Raw genomic sequence first — 17,703 nt, 5'->3', positions numbered from 1 at the left:
TTCCCAATCTTTGTTTCTGCTTCCTCTATGTGTGCTCTTCTCTGTTTCCAGGGCATCCTTTCCATTTGCTATTTCTTTTCTCACCTCCTCCTCATGTCCATTTGTCACTGATGTTTCACATTCAGCTTTCTTCAATTTCTCTGCCTCCTTCTCAAATCTATCTTTTTATTATTATTATTATTTATTGCATTTGTATCCCACATTTTCCCACCTATTTGTGGGCTCAGTGTGGCTTACAATACATTGTGAGTAATCGAAATACAATTGGTCACAGTATGATTATGGGTACATTGTGAAGAGTTATGGGAAGACAAAATCAAAGTCAAATAACATCTGGGAATAGAGCAATAGAATGTAGCAAAGGGGACATGATAGGGCGGTAGAACAATAGCAAGAGAACATTGGGTGTAACAATTTTATCTATGGTGGAGTTTTAAGTGTAATGAAAGTAAGGGGAAGAGTATTCAGAAGAGAGTGTATTAGTGCTTTTCTATTGGTGTGTATGGATTCATGTGTTTTGGTCTTTGCAGTAGATGTTCTCAAAGAGGTGAGTCTTCAATAGTCTGCGGAAATTGGTTAATTCATAGGTCGTTTTCAGGTTGCGTGGTAGAATTGCGTGCTCATATAAGAGAAGGTTGATGCATGCAGTACTTTGTATTTTATGCCTTTGCACTTGGGGAAGTGGAGATTGAGGAAGGTTCAGGATGATCTTTTTGCGTTTCTTGGTGGCAGGTCTATTAAGTCAGACATGTATGTAGGGGCTTCACCATGAATGATTTTATGAACTAATGTACATACTTTAAAGGTGACACGTTTCTTGAGTGGGAGCCAGTGTAGTTTCTCACGTAAGGGTTTTGCACTTTCGAATTTTGGTTTTCCGAAGATGAGTCTGGCTGCTGTATTCTGGGCTGTTTGAAGTTTCCTCAGTATTTGTTCCTTACAGCCTGCGTATAGTGAGTTGCAGTAGTCCAGATGACTGAGTACGAGTGATTGCACTAGGCTGCGGAAGACAGATCTCGGAAGAGAATGGTCTTATTCTTTTCAGTTTCCACATGGAGTAGAACATCTTTTTGGTGGTGTTGTTCGCAAGAGTCTCAAGTGTGAGATGGCGGTCAATAGTGACCAAGGATTTTTAATGTTTCTGAGATTGGCAGATTTAGTTTGGGTGTGCTAATAGCAGTAAATTTATTCGTGTTGTATTGGGAGGTAAGTATGAGGCATTGAGTTTTTTCTGCATTCAGTTTCAATCGGAATGCATCTGCCCAGGTGTTCATGATGTGTAGACTTTGGTTGATTTCGTTGGAGATTTCGTTAATGTCTTGTTTGAAAGGAATATATATCGTTACATCGTTGGCATATATGTATGGGTTTAGGTTGTGGTTTGATAGAAGTTTTGAAGATAGTTTTGAAGGTTGAAGATAGTTGGTGAGAGGGGGGAATCCCTGCGGTACTCCACACTCAGGTGTCCATGCATCAGACGTAGTTGAATTTGATGTGACCTGATACGAGCGTGAGGTTAAGAACCCCTTGAACCAGTTTAGGACATTGCCTCCGATGCCAAAATATTCAAGTATGTGTAGTAGGATTCCGTGGTCGACCATATCAAAGGCACTTGGCATATCAAATTGTAGGAGGAGTATGTTGGTGCCGGTTGCAATCATTTGTTTGAATTTGGTCATTAGGGTAATTAATACTGTTTCTGTGCTGTGATTTGATTGGAATCCTGATTGGGCATCATGTAGTATTGAGAACTTGTTGAGATAGTTTGTGAGTTGTTTGGTTACCATCCCTTCGGTTATTTTGGTTATTAGTGGTATAGATGGTACTGGTCTGTAGTTAGTTATTTCATTTGCATTGTATCTTGTTTTCCCTCTCTCTTCCCTTCATGTGAGTCTGTCTCCCTTCTTCCCTTTTCTTATGTGCTGCCTGTCTCCCCTCTTCCCTTCCCATTATGTTCAGCCTGTCTCCTCTCTTCTCTTCACTTCATAAGTAGTCTGTCTCCCCTCTTTCCTCCCCTTCCCATGTAGCCTATCTCCCCTCTTCCCTCCCTGGGGGAATGTGAGAATGAGGAAGAACAGATCTACATGGAGGCAAAGAGGGAGAGCAGTGCTGCATCTCTTTCTCTTTGCCCCCCTCAATGCAGCACTGCTGTCCATTCTTGCCCCATGCAGAACTGTTCTTCCTCATTCTCACACTCCCCCAGCCCCAGCATATCCTTTCATTCTGAACCCCCCCCCCCAATCTCAGTCCAGCACCTCTCCCTCATTGTCACACTCCTCCAGCCCCAGTCCAGCATCTCCCCCTCAATCTCAAAGCCTCAGCCCCAGCATCTAGAAATGGGGAGAAGGCTGACAGTCACTCAAAAGTGCATGGTTCGGGATAAGGTATCTTTCAAAGATATCACCAAAACAGGGAAGATAGGGTATCCTGATAGTGAGGATGCAAAAGAGACCTTAGTAGATCAGGTGTCCTTAAATAAAAATAAAAATCAGACAAGATTGTGAATTAATACTGTCAAGTACTAAGCATCATGTAAATAGGAACAACAAACATACTTTGAAATGTCTATATGCGAATGCCAGGAGCCTAAGAAATAAGATGGGAGAGTTAGAATATATTGCACTAAATGAAAAATTAGATATAATAGGCATCTCTGAGACCTGGTGGAAGGAGTACATAAGTAATGCCACACTGGGAAAAGACCAAGGGTCTATCGAGCCCAGCATCCTGTCCACAACAGCGGCCAATCCAGGCCAAGGGCACCTGGCAAGCTTCCCAAACGTACAAACATTCTATACATGTTATTCCTGGAATTGTGGATTTTTCCCAAGTCCATTTAGTAGCGGTTTATGGTCTTGTCCTTTAGGAAACCGTCTAACCCCTTTTTAAACTCTGCCAAGCTAACCGCCTTCACCACGTTCTCCGGCAACAAATTTCAGAGTTTAATTATGCATTGGGTGAAAAAACATTTTCTCCGATTTGTTTTAAATTTACTACACTGTAGTTTCATTGCATGCCCCCTAGTCCTAGTATTTTTGGAAAGCGTTAACAGACGCTTCACATCCACTTGTTCCACTCCACTCATTATTTTATATACCTCTATCATGTCTCCCCTCAGCCATCTCTTCTCCAAGCTGAAAAGCCCTAGCCTCCTTAGTCTTTCTTCATAGGGAAGTCGTCCCATCCCCGCTATCATTTTAGTCGCCCTTCGCTGCACCTTTTCCAATTCCACTATATCTTACTTGAGATATATTCTTGAGAATAACCAGTGGGACACTGTCATACCAGGGTACACATTATATCGTAGTGATAGGGTGGATCAAATTGGAGGAGGGGTAGCATTGCATATTAATGAGAGCCTTGAATCAAATAGATTGAAAATTCTGCAGGAAACAAAACACGTCTTGGAATCACTGTGGATTGAAATTCCATATGTAAAGGGAAAAAGGAGTGTACTACCGTCCACCTGGCCAGAATGAACAGACAGATGCAGAAATGTTAAAGGAAATTAGGGACGCAAACAAACTGGGCAACACAATAATAATGGGTGATTTCAAATACCCGATACTGACTGGGTAAATGTAACATTGGGGCACAATAGGGAGGTAAAATTTCTTGATGAAATCATGGACAGCTTTATGGAGCAGCTGGTACAGTAGCCGACGAGAGAAGGAAAAATTCTAGACCTAGTCCTTAGTGGAGTGCATGAGCTGGTACGGGAGGTAATGGTGCTGGGACCGCTTGATAACAGTGTTCATAATATGATCGGATTTGATATTAGCTTTGAAGTAAGTATACATAGGAAATCAAATATGTTAGCGTTTAACTTTAAAAAAGGAGACTATGATAAAATGAGAAGAACAGTGAAAAAAAAACTTTGAGGAGCGACTGCGAGGGTAAAAAATTTACATCAGGCGTGGATGCTGTTCAAAATCACCATCCTGGAAGCCCAGGTCAAATATATTCCGCGTATTAAAAAAGGAGGACGGAAGACCAAACGACAGCCGGCGTGGTTAAAAAGTGAGGTGAAGGAAGCTATTAGAGCTAAAAGAAAATCCTTCAGAAAATGGAAGAAGGAACTGACTGAAAATAATAAGAAACAGCATAAGAAATATGAAGTCAAATGCAAAGCACTGCTAAGGAAGGCAAAGAGGGACTTCGAAAAAAAGATTGCGTTGGAGGCAAAAATACAGAGTAAAACTATTTGTAGGTATATTTAAATCAGGAAGCCAGCAAAAGAATCAGTTGGACCGCTAGATGACCGAGGAGTAAAAGGGGCGATCAGGGAAGACAAAGCCGTAGCGGAAAGATTAAATGAATTCTTTGCTTCGGTCTTCACCGAGGAAGATTTGGGTGGGATACCGGTGCCGGAAATGGTATTTCGAAGCTGACGAGTCAGAGAAACTTAATGAATTCTCTGTAAACCTGGAGGATGTAATGGGGCAGCTCTACAAACTGAAGAGTAGCAAATCTCCTGGACCGGATGGTATTCATCCCAGAGTACTGATAGAACTCATTCCTCTTGGCCCACCGGGACTTCTGTTGCCCATCTTCGTCTCCCTTACCTTTCCCTTTCCCTTCTCATCCAGCTTTCCCGCCCTAACTATTGACATGTAATTGTAACTGTATTTATTTTATTTTATTAGTTCATTGTAAGCCGCTTTGGGGCTGCAAAACTACGGCAAAAGGCGGGGTATAAATGTCCTAAAATAAATAAATAAACTGAAAAATGAGCTTGCGGAGCTATTGTTAGAAATATGTAATTTATCCTTAAAATCGAGCATGGTATCAGAAGATTGGTGGGTGGCCAATGTAACGCCAATTTTTAAAAAAGGTTCCAGAGGAGATCCGGAAAATTATAGACCAATGAGTCTGACATTGGTGCCGGGCAAAATAGTAGAGACTATTACTAAGAACAAAATTACAGAGCATATTCAAAAGCATGGATTAATGAGACAAAGTCAACATGGATTTAGTGAAGGGAAATCTTGCCTCACCAATCTACTACATTTCTTTGAAGAGGTGAACAAACATGTGGATAAAGGGGAGCCGGTTGATATTGTGTATCTGGATTTTCAGAAGGCGTTTGACAAAGTACCTCATGAAAGACTCCAGAGGAAATTGGAGAGTCATGGGATAGGAGGTAGTGTTCTAATGTGGATTAAAAACTGGTTAAAAGATAGAAAACAGAGAGTAGGGTTAAATGGTCATTATTCTCAATGGAGAAGGGTAGTTAGTGGGGTTCCCCAGGGCTCTGTGCTGGGACCGCTGCTTTTTAACATATTTATAAATGGCCTTGAGATGGGAGTAACTAGTGAGGTAATTAAATTTGATGATCACACAAAGTTATTCAAAGTCGTTAAATCGCAGGAGGATTGTGAAAAATTACAAGATGGCCTTACGAGACTGGGAGACTGGCCTGCTTATTTTCGAAGGAGAAGGGCGGCCATCTTCCGACACAAATAGTGAGATGGCCGGCCTTCTCCTAAGGCTGGCCAAATCGGTATAATCGAAAGCCAATTTTGGCCGGCTTCAACTGCTTTCCGTCGCAGGGCCGGCCAAAGTTCAAGGGGGCGTGTCAGCAGTGTACCAAAGGTGGGGCGGGGCGTGGTTAAGAGATGGCTGTCCTCGGCCGGTAATGGAAAAAAGAAGGCCGGCCCTGACGAGCATTTGGCCAACTTTACTTGGTCCCTTTTTGTTCATGACCAAGCTTTGAAAAGGTGCCTGAACTGACCAGATAACCACCGGAGGGAATCGGGGATCATCTCCCCTTAGTCCCCCAGTGGTCACCAACCCCCTCCCACCCAAAAAATAAAAATAAAAAACATTTTTTCCAGCCTCTATGCCAGCCTCAGATGTCATACCTAGCTCCATCACAGCACTATACAGGTCCCTGGAGCAGTTTTTAGTGGGTAATGCAGTGCACTTCAGGCAGGCGGACCCAGGCCCATCCCCCTCCCTACCTGTTACACTTGTGGTGGTAAATGGGAGCCCTCCAAAACCCACCCGAAACCCACTGTACCCACATCTAGGTGCCCCCCATTACCCTTTAAGGCTATGGTTTTGGGGTTTTTTGGGGGGCTCAGCACCCAAGGTAAGGGAGCTATGCACCTGGGAGCAATTTGTGATGTCCACTGCAGTGCCCCCTAGGGTGCCCGGTTGGTGTCCTGGCATGTGAGGGGGACCAGTGCACTACAAATGCTGGCTGCTCCCATGACCAAATGGCTTGGATTTGGTCGGTTTTGAGATGGCCGCCATTAGTTTCCATTATCGGCGAAAATCAATGTCGGCCATCTCTAACGAAAGATGGCCGCCCGTCTTGTTTCAATAATACGGTCGGGTACGCCACTTTACGGGGCCGTCATTAGAGATGGGCGCCCCCGTTCAATTATGCCCCTCCACGTGTCTAAATGGCAGATGACGTTTAATGTGAGCAAGTGCAAAGTGATGCATGTGGGAAAGAGGAACCCGAATTATAGCTATATCATGCAAGGTTCCACGTTAGGAGTCACGGACCAAGAAAGGAATCTAGGTGTCGTCGTTGATGATACGTTGAAACCTTCTGCTCAGTGTGCTGCTGCGGCTAAGAAAGCAAATAGAATGTTAGGCATTATTAGGAAAGGAATGGAAAACAAAAATGAGGATGTTATAATGCCTTTGTATCGCTCCATGCTGCGACCGCACCTTGAATATTGTGTTCAATTCTGGTCGCTGCATCTCAAAAAAGATATAGTAGAATTGGAAAAGGTGCAGAGAAGGGCGACGAAAATGAGGAAAGGCTAAAGCGGCTAGGGCTCTTCAGCTTGGAGAAAAGGCGGCTATGATAGAGGTCTATAAAATAATGAGTGGAGTTGAACGGGTAGAGGTGAAGCGTCTGTTTACGCTTTCCAAAAATACTAGGACTAGGGGGCATGTGATGTAGCTACAATGTAGTAAATTTAAAACAAATCAGAGAAAATGTTTCTTCACTCAACGTGTAATTAAACTCTGGAATTCGTTGCCAGAGAATGTGGTAAAGGCGGTTAGCTTAGCGGAGTATAAAAAAGGTTTGGATGGCTTCCTAAAGGAAAAGTCCATAGACCGTTATTGAATGGACTTGGGGAAAATCCACTATTTCTGGGATAAGCAGTATAAAATATTTTGTACTTTTTGGGGATCTTGCCTGGATTGGCCACTGTTGGAAACAGGATGCTGGGCTTGATGGACCTTTGGTCTTTCCCAGTATGGCAATACTTACATACTTATGTATTTATATCTTCCCCTCATTCTCAAACCCACAGCCCCAGTCCAGCACCTCTCCCTCATTCTCAAAGCTCCAGCCCCAGCATCTTCCCCTCATTCTCAAACCCACAGCCCCAGTCCAGCAACTCTCCCTCATTCTCAAACCACCAGTCCCAGTCCAACACCTCTCCCCCATTCTCAAATCCCCAGCCACAGCAACTCTCCCTCATTCTCAACCCCCCAGCCCCATCTCCCCTTCATCCTCAGACCTCCAGCCCCAGTCTAACACCTCCCCCTTATTCTCAAACCTCCAGCCCCATCATCTTCCCTTCATCCTCATACCCCCAGCCCCAATCTAGCACCTCTTCCTCATTCTCAAACTCCCTACCTCCACGTCCCACATTTGAACTTGTCTTTGAGGTCACCCACGACAGTCACAGGACCAGCAGCTTCTCTTCTCTAGCATCCCACCCCATTCTGACGCAATTTCCTATTTTTTGCCAGCTCAGCAGGGTGCAGTCAAGGGAGAAAACAGAGAAGTTGTGTCAGAAGGGGTGGGGCACTGGAGAAGGAAAGCCAAGGGGGATCTCAGGCATGAGTTTGAAGGTAGGATGGGTGGGGGTGAGGAATTTTGAGATTGAGGGAAGAGGTGCCAGACGGGAAGGAGAGGGGACGATAAACTGGACCAGGGAGAGTGGAAAAAATAGCAGACCATGAGAGGACTGGTCCCTGAATGCAAGTGAAGAGGGATTCTCAGTGTGTGACAGCAGCTGAATGAGAGTTGAGGGGTTTCCCACAGCACACTTGGGGATCAGTCACGGCACACCAGTTGAAAAACACTGTCCTAATGGGAAGATCCATTCCCTGTTGTTCACTTTCAGAAGTCTACCTAACAAATAATTGTTAACACATCTATCCTCGAGAAACTTTTTAAAATTCATTTATATAATTAGCCTAGACCATGTCCTCTGACAACAAATTCCACAGTTTAATTTGTTTTATATCTGGTTGTGAGTTAGTTTCATGGAATGCAGTCTCATTGTAGCTTGTTTTAGGGTTGTGTGGTCTGTACAGTTACACAGGATACCACCACTTCAGGGATGCAAGGGGATAGTGGTCTTGAAAGGGTGTTGTTGCAGGCCACAGTAATCATTAGCTGAGCTTAGGGGTAAAAGGCCACAGCCACCATAAGAAGCTATGAGTACTCATAATATTTCTTGTCTCTATCAGAAAATCCAATTTTGTGGTTCTTGGAGAACATGACAGAAGATCTAATATAGAAGCTATTCAGAAACTGAAAGTTGCTCAGGTAAGTAAACTGATTATTAGAGATGATAAACTGCTTATAGTCTTGTGTTAAAGCTAAATTATCTATCAATGTATATATCTCCTTGGTTATTTCTTCACAAGGCCTGCTCAGTCACTCATAGAGTGCAAATGAATCTTTCCATTTCTTCTTGGTTATTTCTTTATTTATTGCAGATCTGGAAGACAACATGTTCGGTGTACAGTGTTAAAGCGGGGGGTATATAGATAGGTGGAGAAGAGAGTAATATGGGGGTGGAGGAGAGAAAGAAAGAGGGGAAATGTGATACAGTAAATTACAATACGTAGGAACCTGTGGCTTTATGCATAGGCATTAGGCATAGAAAATTCCACCAGGTTCCTCCAATGAAAAGTAAAAAAAGAGATGCTGCAGAAAGGTACTTCAGTGAGCTGTGAAACTGTGTCAGTAACCAGAGGAAATGGGAGAGTCCCAGCCCCTAATTGGTGAAAGTTAGAAAGTTAGGAGGAGTTTTAGTCCTGAGTTTGAGCAAATTCTTGGAGGAAATGTCCATAAACTATTATTAAGGTAGACCTGGAGAAAGTACCTGCTTATCCTTGGAGGCAAGTAACATGGAATCTTGCTATTTTGGGGGATCCTGCCAGGTACTTGTGACCTGGATTTGCCACACTTATAAACAGGATGTTGGGTTAGATGTATCTTTGATCTAACCTAATAGGGCAACTCTTATTTTATTTATTTATTTATTTATTTATGTAAGCATTTTTTTAACATTATGAACAGATTCACCCAAGGTGGTGTACAGCAGGTCCAGTTTAACATAAAACTTACAACTTTGTTAACATCGTAACAATAGTAAAATGACCAAATATGAACAGAAATACAATAAATGAGGTAAACATGGAAATATGATGTCAGTACAATACAAAAAATATCATAATAGACTGCATGGAAGAATATTAAAATAAAATAAATATAATACAATGTCAGTATAATACAAAATGAAACACCTAACGAGCAAGCAATAGAACATTCAAATAAGGTATGATATTAATGCATTTCTATCTAGCTGACGCTGAGGGGCCAAGTGCAGATATATAGATGGGGACAAGATGGGTCAATTGGATTAAATAGATAAGTGGCTAAACTCAAGGCAAAATATTTGTACAATTAAACAAGATATGAGGAACTGGTCTAAGTTACAGGGTGTGCAGCAAGCTAGTCCAAGTGCAGAGTGAGTGCATAGTCAGTCACCACATGTATTAAAGACTTGGGAGAAGAGCCAGGCTTTCATCTGCTTCTGAAGTAGAGGCAGTCTCGAGTTAGACGTAGCCCCTTGTGGAAGTATGGGGGCTACTCCCAAGAAGGCTCGCTGGTGGGTATCACATCACACAATTTCTTTTGATGAGGGTACAGATAGTGATGCTTCTTCAGAGGACCTTAGAGGTCTCAACGGTGTGTAGAGAGCTAACTTATTCTTTAAGTACTCTGGCCCATTTTGTCTCAGGACCTTGCAAATCAAACGTGGAGGGGCATAATCGAACACAAACGCCCATGTGTAAGAACGTCCATCTCCGAGAACGGGTCGTGAAGGGGTGGGCCGAATCGTATTTTCGAAAAAGATGGACGTTTATCTTTAGTGTCGAAAATACGGTTTGTGCCAGGCAAATGCATTGGATGTGGGCGTTTTTGAGATGTGGGCGTTTGTTTGAGCTGGGCGTTTTCGTTTTTCAGCAATAATCGAAACTGAAGCGTCCCAGCTCAAAAACGACCAAATCCAAGGCTTTGGGTCATGGGAGGGGCCAGGATTTGTAGTGCACTGGTCCCCCTCACATGCCAGGCCACCAACCGGGCACCCTAAGGGGCACTTTTAAAAAATAGGAAAAAACATTAAATTACCTCCCAGGTGCATAGCTCCTTTACCTTGGGTGCTGAGATCCCCAAATCCCCCCCCCAAACCCACTCCCCACAACTCAACAACACCATTACCATAGCACTTAATGGTGAAGGGGGGCATCTACATATGGGTACAGTGGGTTTTGAGGGGGAGTTAGAGGGCTCCCATTTACCACCACAAGGGGTGGGCCTGGGTCCGCCTGCCTGAAGTGCACTGCATTACCCACTAAAATTGCTCCAGGGACAGGACTTGTTGCTGCTGTATAACCTTGGCACAGCAGTTCTCACCATAAGACTAATCTCGCTGAAAACGTCCTTTATTTCAATAACCGTGTTTACTCACAGTTAACTGCAGATCAGAAGGTGTGCCCCACTGGCAACGAGTCTCCCTGGTACTAAGATTAGCAGTAGGTCAGAGCTGGCAGAATGGTGTACAATGCCCTCTTTCAGCAACATTAAAGGTAAGAACTAAGTTCTGTAACGTGGCTAACACACAAACGGGATCTAAAACGGACTTACAAAAATGGCCACTACCTCGTGGACTACCGGAAACAAAACAGGGCACACACTGACCCAGTAAGCAGAGGGAAAAGCACCATGGGAGAAGAGCCTACCAACTACCAACATCGTGAGACTGTAACACAAGCTAGTGAAATCACAGAGCCCAATACCCTACACCCACCACAATGCAATGCTGATGTGACCCTGCAGTGCACCCGAGAGCCACATCTGACCCAGGGAAAGGCTGTGAGAGGATCAAACACATTCTGCTGTCATGGAGGTGGGTGCTGAATTTGAGGGTGGCATAGAGGCTGGGAAATAAGGTTTTTGCAAGTGGGTTTTTTTTGGTGGGAGGGGGTTAGTGAGCACTGGGGAAGTCAGGGGAGGTGATTCCCGATTCCCTCCGGTGGTCATCTGGTCATTTAGGGCATTTTTTGGGACGTGTTCGTGAGAAAAAAGGGTCCAAAAAAAGTGTCCTAAATTCTCACTAAAAACGCCGTTCTTTTTTCCATTATCGGCCGAGCGCGCCCATCTCTGCTCAGCCGATAACCACGCCCCAGTCCCACCTTCACCATGCCTCCGACATGCCCCCGTCAACTTTATTCATTCCTGCGACGAAGTGCAGTTGAAGACGACCAAAATCGGCTTTTGATTATACCGATTTGGCCGCCCACGGGAAACAGACGCCCATCTCCTGAACATGGGTGTTTTTCTCCTTTCGAAAATAAGCAGGATAGTGTTTTAAATTTAGCCCTGTAAGGTACTGGTAACCAGTGCAGCTTTTGCAGGAAGAATGTGATGTGGTCACGCCACTTGCAGTCTTCTACCAGGCATTCTGCAGCATTCTGAATTAGTTGGAGCTGATGTAAGCTCTTTTTGGTTTGACCAGTGTGCAGGGCATTACAGTAATCTAGTTGTGATGTTGTCATGGCATGGACCATTGTGGTCAGACTCATCTTTTCAATATATGGAGAGAGATTTCATAGTTGCCACAGGTGATAGATAGATACATGTTCTTATCTATGTCTTATTGGTTACAAATGTGCCTCTTTTCTACTTAGTGCTGTTCAGGGTTTTTTTTCTTATTTATCTTCTCCACTGAAAAAGGTCTTCACTCATCCCAAATGGAACATCAAAACAATCGAGAATGATATTGCTCTTATTAAACTGGCTACTCCTGCTGTCATCACCAACACCATCTCCCCAGTATGCCTAGCAGCGTCAGGAGAAAAATATGAAAGTGGCACACGGTGTGTCACAAGCGGATGGGGCAAGACCCGATACAATGGTAAAGTCTCCAAACATTTTGCCTAATAATAACATCCTGACTTTATTTTCTAGAGCAGTGCTTCTCAGCTTCTCCTGAATAGCACATAGCTAATTGCATTTTCAGGATTACCACAATGGACATAAATGAGAAATATTTGCATACAATAAGTCTTCAACAAATGCAAAACTTATCACATACAGAATCATTGTGGTGATCCTGAAAACTCAACAGGCTATTTTTGCTTCTAGGAGAAAGTTATGAAGCACTGTTCTAGAAGAGTCATGTTACTTTCTTTTAAACTGTGGCCATGTTTGAGAAGAAATAATCATGTCAGTACAATAAATTTAAATGATGCCAGAACCAAAAATCCAAATAGTCTGATAGCCAGAACAAATTTGAATCAATTTGTAAAAATCTGAACCAATCCCCTATTTTTATTCAGATGCTTGTTTTGACCCCACTTTTTCACTACGGCCACTGGAAGGCTGAACTGGGCAGTCACCTGATGATTAATTGCATACGATTGCTACCAGAAATTGCAGATTAGTGAAAGAGCTGCTTAGAGCAGGAAAACTCATTCTGCTTTTCAACTTCCCTCCTCATTCCACTGGCCATTATAAGGGTGTTTGATACCTAGATCAACTTTGTATTGTGCATGTATGTAGATAGATAGATTGATAAATTATTTGAACATCAATCTATCTATCAACTTTGGTGTCCTTTTACTAAGCTGCGGCAAAATATGGCTTTAGCATGCCTATACTTGGATCTCTCCCATGTGCTAAGGCAATTTTTACCACAGCCATAAAATGGTCAATTTTCTATTTACTGTATTAATGGCCATGTGCTAATGTTGCCATTAGTGTGCAGCCATTTTTAAAAATTACCACGTGAGCACTTAATGTCATCCATTTTGCAGGCGATAAGGGCTCATACAGTATTCCTGCACTAACCATTTAGCAAATGGTAATATAGCTATGCTAACTGGTTAGCACAGGAACGCCCACTCTCCACCCATGACACACCCCCTCAAAAAATGTTTAGTGCGCAGTTAGTACTGCAGGATGCCTGAACACTTCCCTCAGTACTCCATTTATAGCTTCATTAGGCATGCATTAACACCTAATGCAATGCAATGCCCTATGATATGGGTATTACTAAGAAAGCAGTGATAGATTTTTCCACAGGCCTTGGAAGGGGAGGGAGGTCCCTGCCAGTGGGCTAGAGAGAGAAAGTTGGAGGCCTGCCCAGGGGAGGAGTTGGCAGAAAGTTGTAGAGATAAAGTGGTTCCCTGTGGTGAGTGACAGCAGGGGTGGAGTTGGAGAATAGTAAAAGGGATTGAAGTGAGGTATACAAGGTCTTTGGTTGCCAGGATCCATGGTAGCATTTGGGGATCCCGGAGTGAAAGAAATAAATGTAGGTTGAGTAAAGAAGTAGTTGCTGCCCCTATAAGTGACAACTGAGAAGGAGACAGAGCTTCAGGTGGATAAGGAGAATCCAGCCTGGAAGCAGGAACCACAGCATGGGAAGCCTGTTCAAGGTCGGGGTGCAGCTTTGCGAGCTGCATCACTGGAAGAAGGACAGCCTAAAGGGTCTGTGCCTGAAGGAGTTGGATTTGTATCAGGAGTAACAGAAGCAGCCATGGGTTTATTACTGGCACAACAGGATGGGTAAAGGACAGGAGCTTGTGTAAATATGTAGAGTTTTGGAATGCTTTAAGAGTGAAGTGGAGTGGCTAAGGTTATCTCAAATAGTCTTGGGTGGATAATGTACATAAAAGTTCTGAAGAGTTTACCTGCTGGTTACAGAAGTTCCAGTAAAGTTATTTTGCATTACATAAAACTCCCGGAGTGCGGAATGGTTTTTGGCATGAAAGGAGGATGCTTGCTCCTGGACTTCAAAGGAGTACCACTAGTAAATCTCTCTCAAGCTCTCAACATCCTGGATCTCTATTCCGGACCATTGGCCCATTCCCAAGCTCAACTGAAGGCGATTTGGGACGAGTGCAGTGTGTGTGTGTGTGTGGTCCCCTGTGACATCATGACCAGAGAGAAAGAGAGTGGATTATCCCTGTGACCTGAGTTGGGGTTTTGGACCTGAACTAGTAGTGGCGAGACCCAGGTTACAGCAGTTTAGTAAAAGGGCCTCTTTTAGAGTTAAATAGATAAATCATTTTTAGAAAGTTTCTGGTCTGTGGACTGTATAAAATCTAAGAGAGAGTAATCCACCTAAGTGGATGAACACAAACTCCCACGTGAAAATAACAGCACAAAAAAAGAGTGGGAAATGGACCAATGACTCCAGGAAAACGGGAAATAAAATACCAAAGAACCACTTTATTCAATGACTCGACACAAGTAAAACTGTGTTTCGGCCAGAAGGCCTGCCTCAGGAGTCTAAAAACAACAAATATTTAAAAACATCAATTCAAATAAAACAAACAAAAATAAACATTTGATAACATAAATTGAAATAAACAACATAATGAAGAAATAATGGTAGAAGATTATGCATCAAAAAAATTTTTTACTAACAATATATATCTAAAGTAAAATTATCTAAAGTAAAAATATCTAAAGCGAAATGAAATAAACATTTGATAACAAACAAAAATAAAACAAACAAAAATTTGAATTTTTGTTTGTTTTATTTTTGTTTGTTATCAAATGTTTATTTCATTTCGCTTTAGATATTTTTACTTTAGATAATTTTACTTTAGATATATATTGTTAGTAAAAAATTGTTTTGATGCATAATCTTCTACCATTATTTCTTCATTATGTTGTTTATTTCAAATGTTATCAAATGTTTATTTTTGTTTGTTTTATTTGAATTGATGTTTTTAAATATTTGTTGTTTTTAGACTCCTGAGGCAGGCCTTCTGGCCGAAACACAGTTTTACTTGTGTCGAGTCATTGAATAAAGTGGTTCTTTGGTATTTTATTTCCCGTTTTCCTGGAGTCATTGGTCCATTTCCCACTCTTTTTTTGTGCTGTATAAAATCTAAACAGTTAAGTAAAGGGAGGAGTGAGGGATACGCAAAGGATGTAACTAAAAGTTATCCAGATAGCATCAATATTCAGTGCTATCCAATTAATTGTAATCACTGTGCAAAAGTTAACCAGCTAAAGTTATCCAGTTAATGCTTTTCGTGTCATTAGGCATAGGCATATAGAGCTCCTGCTAACAGACCTCATTCAGAAGAGAATTCCTTTGTTTCCTCCTCCAGCCATTCCTCCTGTACACTGCACTCAGGGGAGAAGATGAAGCTGACAGTGGAGTAGATAGAAGAGAGGAGAACCACCTTCCTCCCTAATCCAGTCCTTCTCTTTTTACTCATATGACCTGGGGAACTTGATTCGATTCCCACTGCTGCCTGATGATCAGCAGTGGGTTGAGATCCTGGAGATCCAGGTTCAATTCCCTCTGCAGCTCTATGTGACTCTGAGCAAGTCACTTAGTCCTCCATTGCCCCAGGTACAATATATAATTAGATTGTGAGCCGATTAGGGACAGTGCAAAGTACCTTTAATAGAAATTGTAAACCACATAGAGGGGCATAATCGAACGGGGTGCCTAAGTTTTCCTGAGGACATCCTCGCAGGACGTCCCAGCAAAGGGGCGGGGAAATCCGTATTATCGAAACAAGATGGGATCCCATCTTTCATTTCGATAATACAGTCAGGGACGCCCAAGTCTCAACATTTAGGTCGTCCCTGGTTTTCGGCGATAATGGAAACCAAGGACGCCCATCTCAGAAACGACCAAATCCAAGCCCTTTGGTCATGGGAGGAGCCAGCATTCGTACTGCACTGGTCCCCCTCACATGCCAGGACACCAACTGGGCACCCTAGGGGCACTGCAGTGGACTTCACAAATTGCTCCCAGTTCCATAGCTCCCTTACCATGGGTACTGAGCCCCCCAAAACCCACTCCCCACAACTGTACAACACTACCATAGCACTAAGGGGTGAAGGGGGGCACCTACATGTGGGTACAGTGGGTTTCTGGTGGATTTTGAAGGACTCACATTTACCACCACAAGTGTAACAAGTGGGGGGGGGATGGGCCTGGGTCCGCCTGCCTGAAGTGCACTGCACCCACTAAAACTACTCCACGGACCTGCATACTGCTGTCAGGGAGCTGGGTATGACATTTGAGGCTGGCATAGAGGCTGGCAAAAAATATTTTAAAAGTTTTTTTTAGGGTGGGAGGGGATTAGTGACCACTGGGGGGAGTAAGGGGAGGTCATCCCCGATTCTCTCCGGTGGTCATCTGGTCAGTTCGGGCACCTTTTTGAGGCTTGGTCACAAGAAAAAATGGACCAAGTAAAGTCGGCCAAGTGCTCATCAGGGACGCCCTTCTTTTTTCCATTATTGGCCGAGGACACCCATGTGTTAAGCATGCCCCAGTCCCACCTTCGCTATGCTTCCGACACGCCCCCGGGAACTGGTCATCCCCGCAACGGAAAGCAGTTGAGGACGCCCAAAATCAGCTTTCGATTATGTCAATTTGGGCGACCCTAGGAGAAGGACACCCATCTCCCGATTTGTGTCGAAAGATGGCCGCCCTTCTCTTTCGAAAATAAGCCTGATAGTTACCTTAGGGATCAATTGCGGTATATCAAGTGCTATAAATAAATAAATAATTGAACAGGTGTTCCATGTGCAGTTGGTTGCCTAAATGGAGGGCCCTGTTACAGAATTGCCTCTGTAGTGCCAGACTATAAGGATATTCAAAGGCCAAATGCAGAGTAGTAGCAATAACTTTAAATACATGTTATCTGTTTAAAATTAAACTGGTATTTTCAGTCTTTATATGTAAACACGTAGCTCTGCTAAAATTACACATAACTTTAAATGGATAACTTATCCATCCAAAATTACATATTGGCCATTTGGCTATATGTCAGCATTTTTATTTCTGCTTCTTTTTCTGCAGCACTTACTACACCCCCAAAACTGCAGCAGACAGCCTTACCCCTGCTGACTAATGCTGAATGTCAGGAGCACTGGGGAAGTAATATATCTGATGTCATGATCTGTGCTGGAGCTGCTGGTTCTTCTTCCTGCATGGTATGTTCTGGATTAATCATTCACGATCATCTGCCCATTCAGCACCTTTTCTTATTTAGAGTCATCTGTCCACAGATCCTGCCTCTTAATTTCCAAATTGTACTGCAAGATGGCTGGCATTATCTTTTTTTTAGTTTTCTTCTGCCTTCTCTACATTGACCAGCTATGGATACTAGTCTTAGACATTACAAATGGTATCTACAAACAGAAGAAAAGTGAAGGTAGACTGAATTGAAATATAACTCAATCTATTTTCGTTGTACCACTACGATTAGAATTCTGTAGTGCTACTAAAAATATGCTGTGTTCTACTGATAAATGGTGCCTGCTCCACAGCACTTACAATCAAGGAACTGTACTTCTTAATGACAAATATGGTAAAATTAGAAGTTTCAGTATTTAAGATTTAAAAGGAACCTAAAAAATGGGCAAGACCTGAATATAGGACTAGGATT

General features: G+C 42.9%; 1 protein-coding gene across 1 annotated transcript in view; it reads left to right on the top strand.

Annotated features, from left to right (window-relative positions):
* The window catches only part of CTRB2 (chymotrypsinogen B2), a 141,470-nt gene that overhangs the window by 87,918 nt on the left and 35,849 nt on the right, over positions 1-17,703 (top strand). Inside the window, exons 4-6 of the mRNA XM_030205013.1 lie at positions 8,452-8,530; positions 12,011-12,191; positions 17,115-17,248. Coding sequence (XP_030060873.1) covers positions 8,452-8,530; positions 12,011-12,191; positions 17,115-17,248 — 394 coding nt within the window. The remainder of the gene's footprint in view (positions 1-8,451; positions 8,531-12,010; positions 12,192-17,114; positions 17,249-17,703) is intronic.

Source organism: Microcaecilia unicolor, chromosome 5 (genome assembly GCF_901765095.1).
Source record: "Microcaecilia unicolor chromosome 5, aMicUni1.1, whole genome shotgun sequence".
Classification (NCBI taxonomy): domain Eukaryota; kingdom Metazoa; phylum Chordata; class Amphibia; order Gymnophiona; family Siphonopidae; genus Microcaecilia; species Microcaecilia unicolor.
Note: the sequence above shows the minus strand (reverse complement) of the source record. Positions and strands in the feature narration are given on the sequence as shown.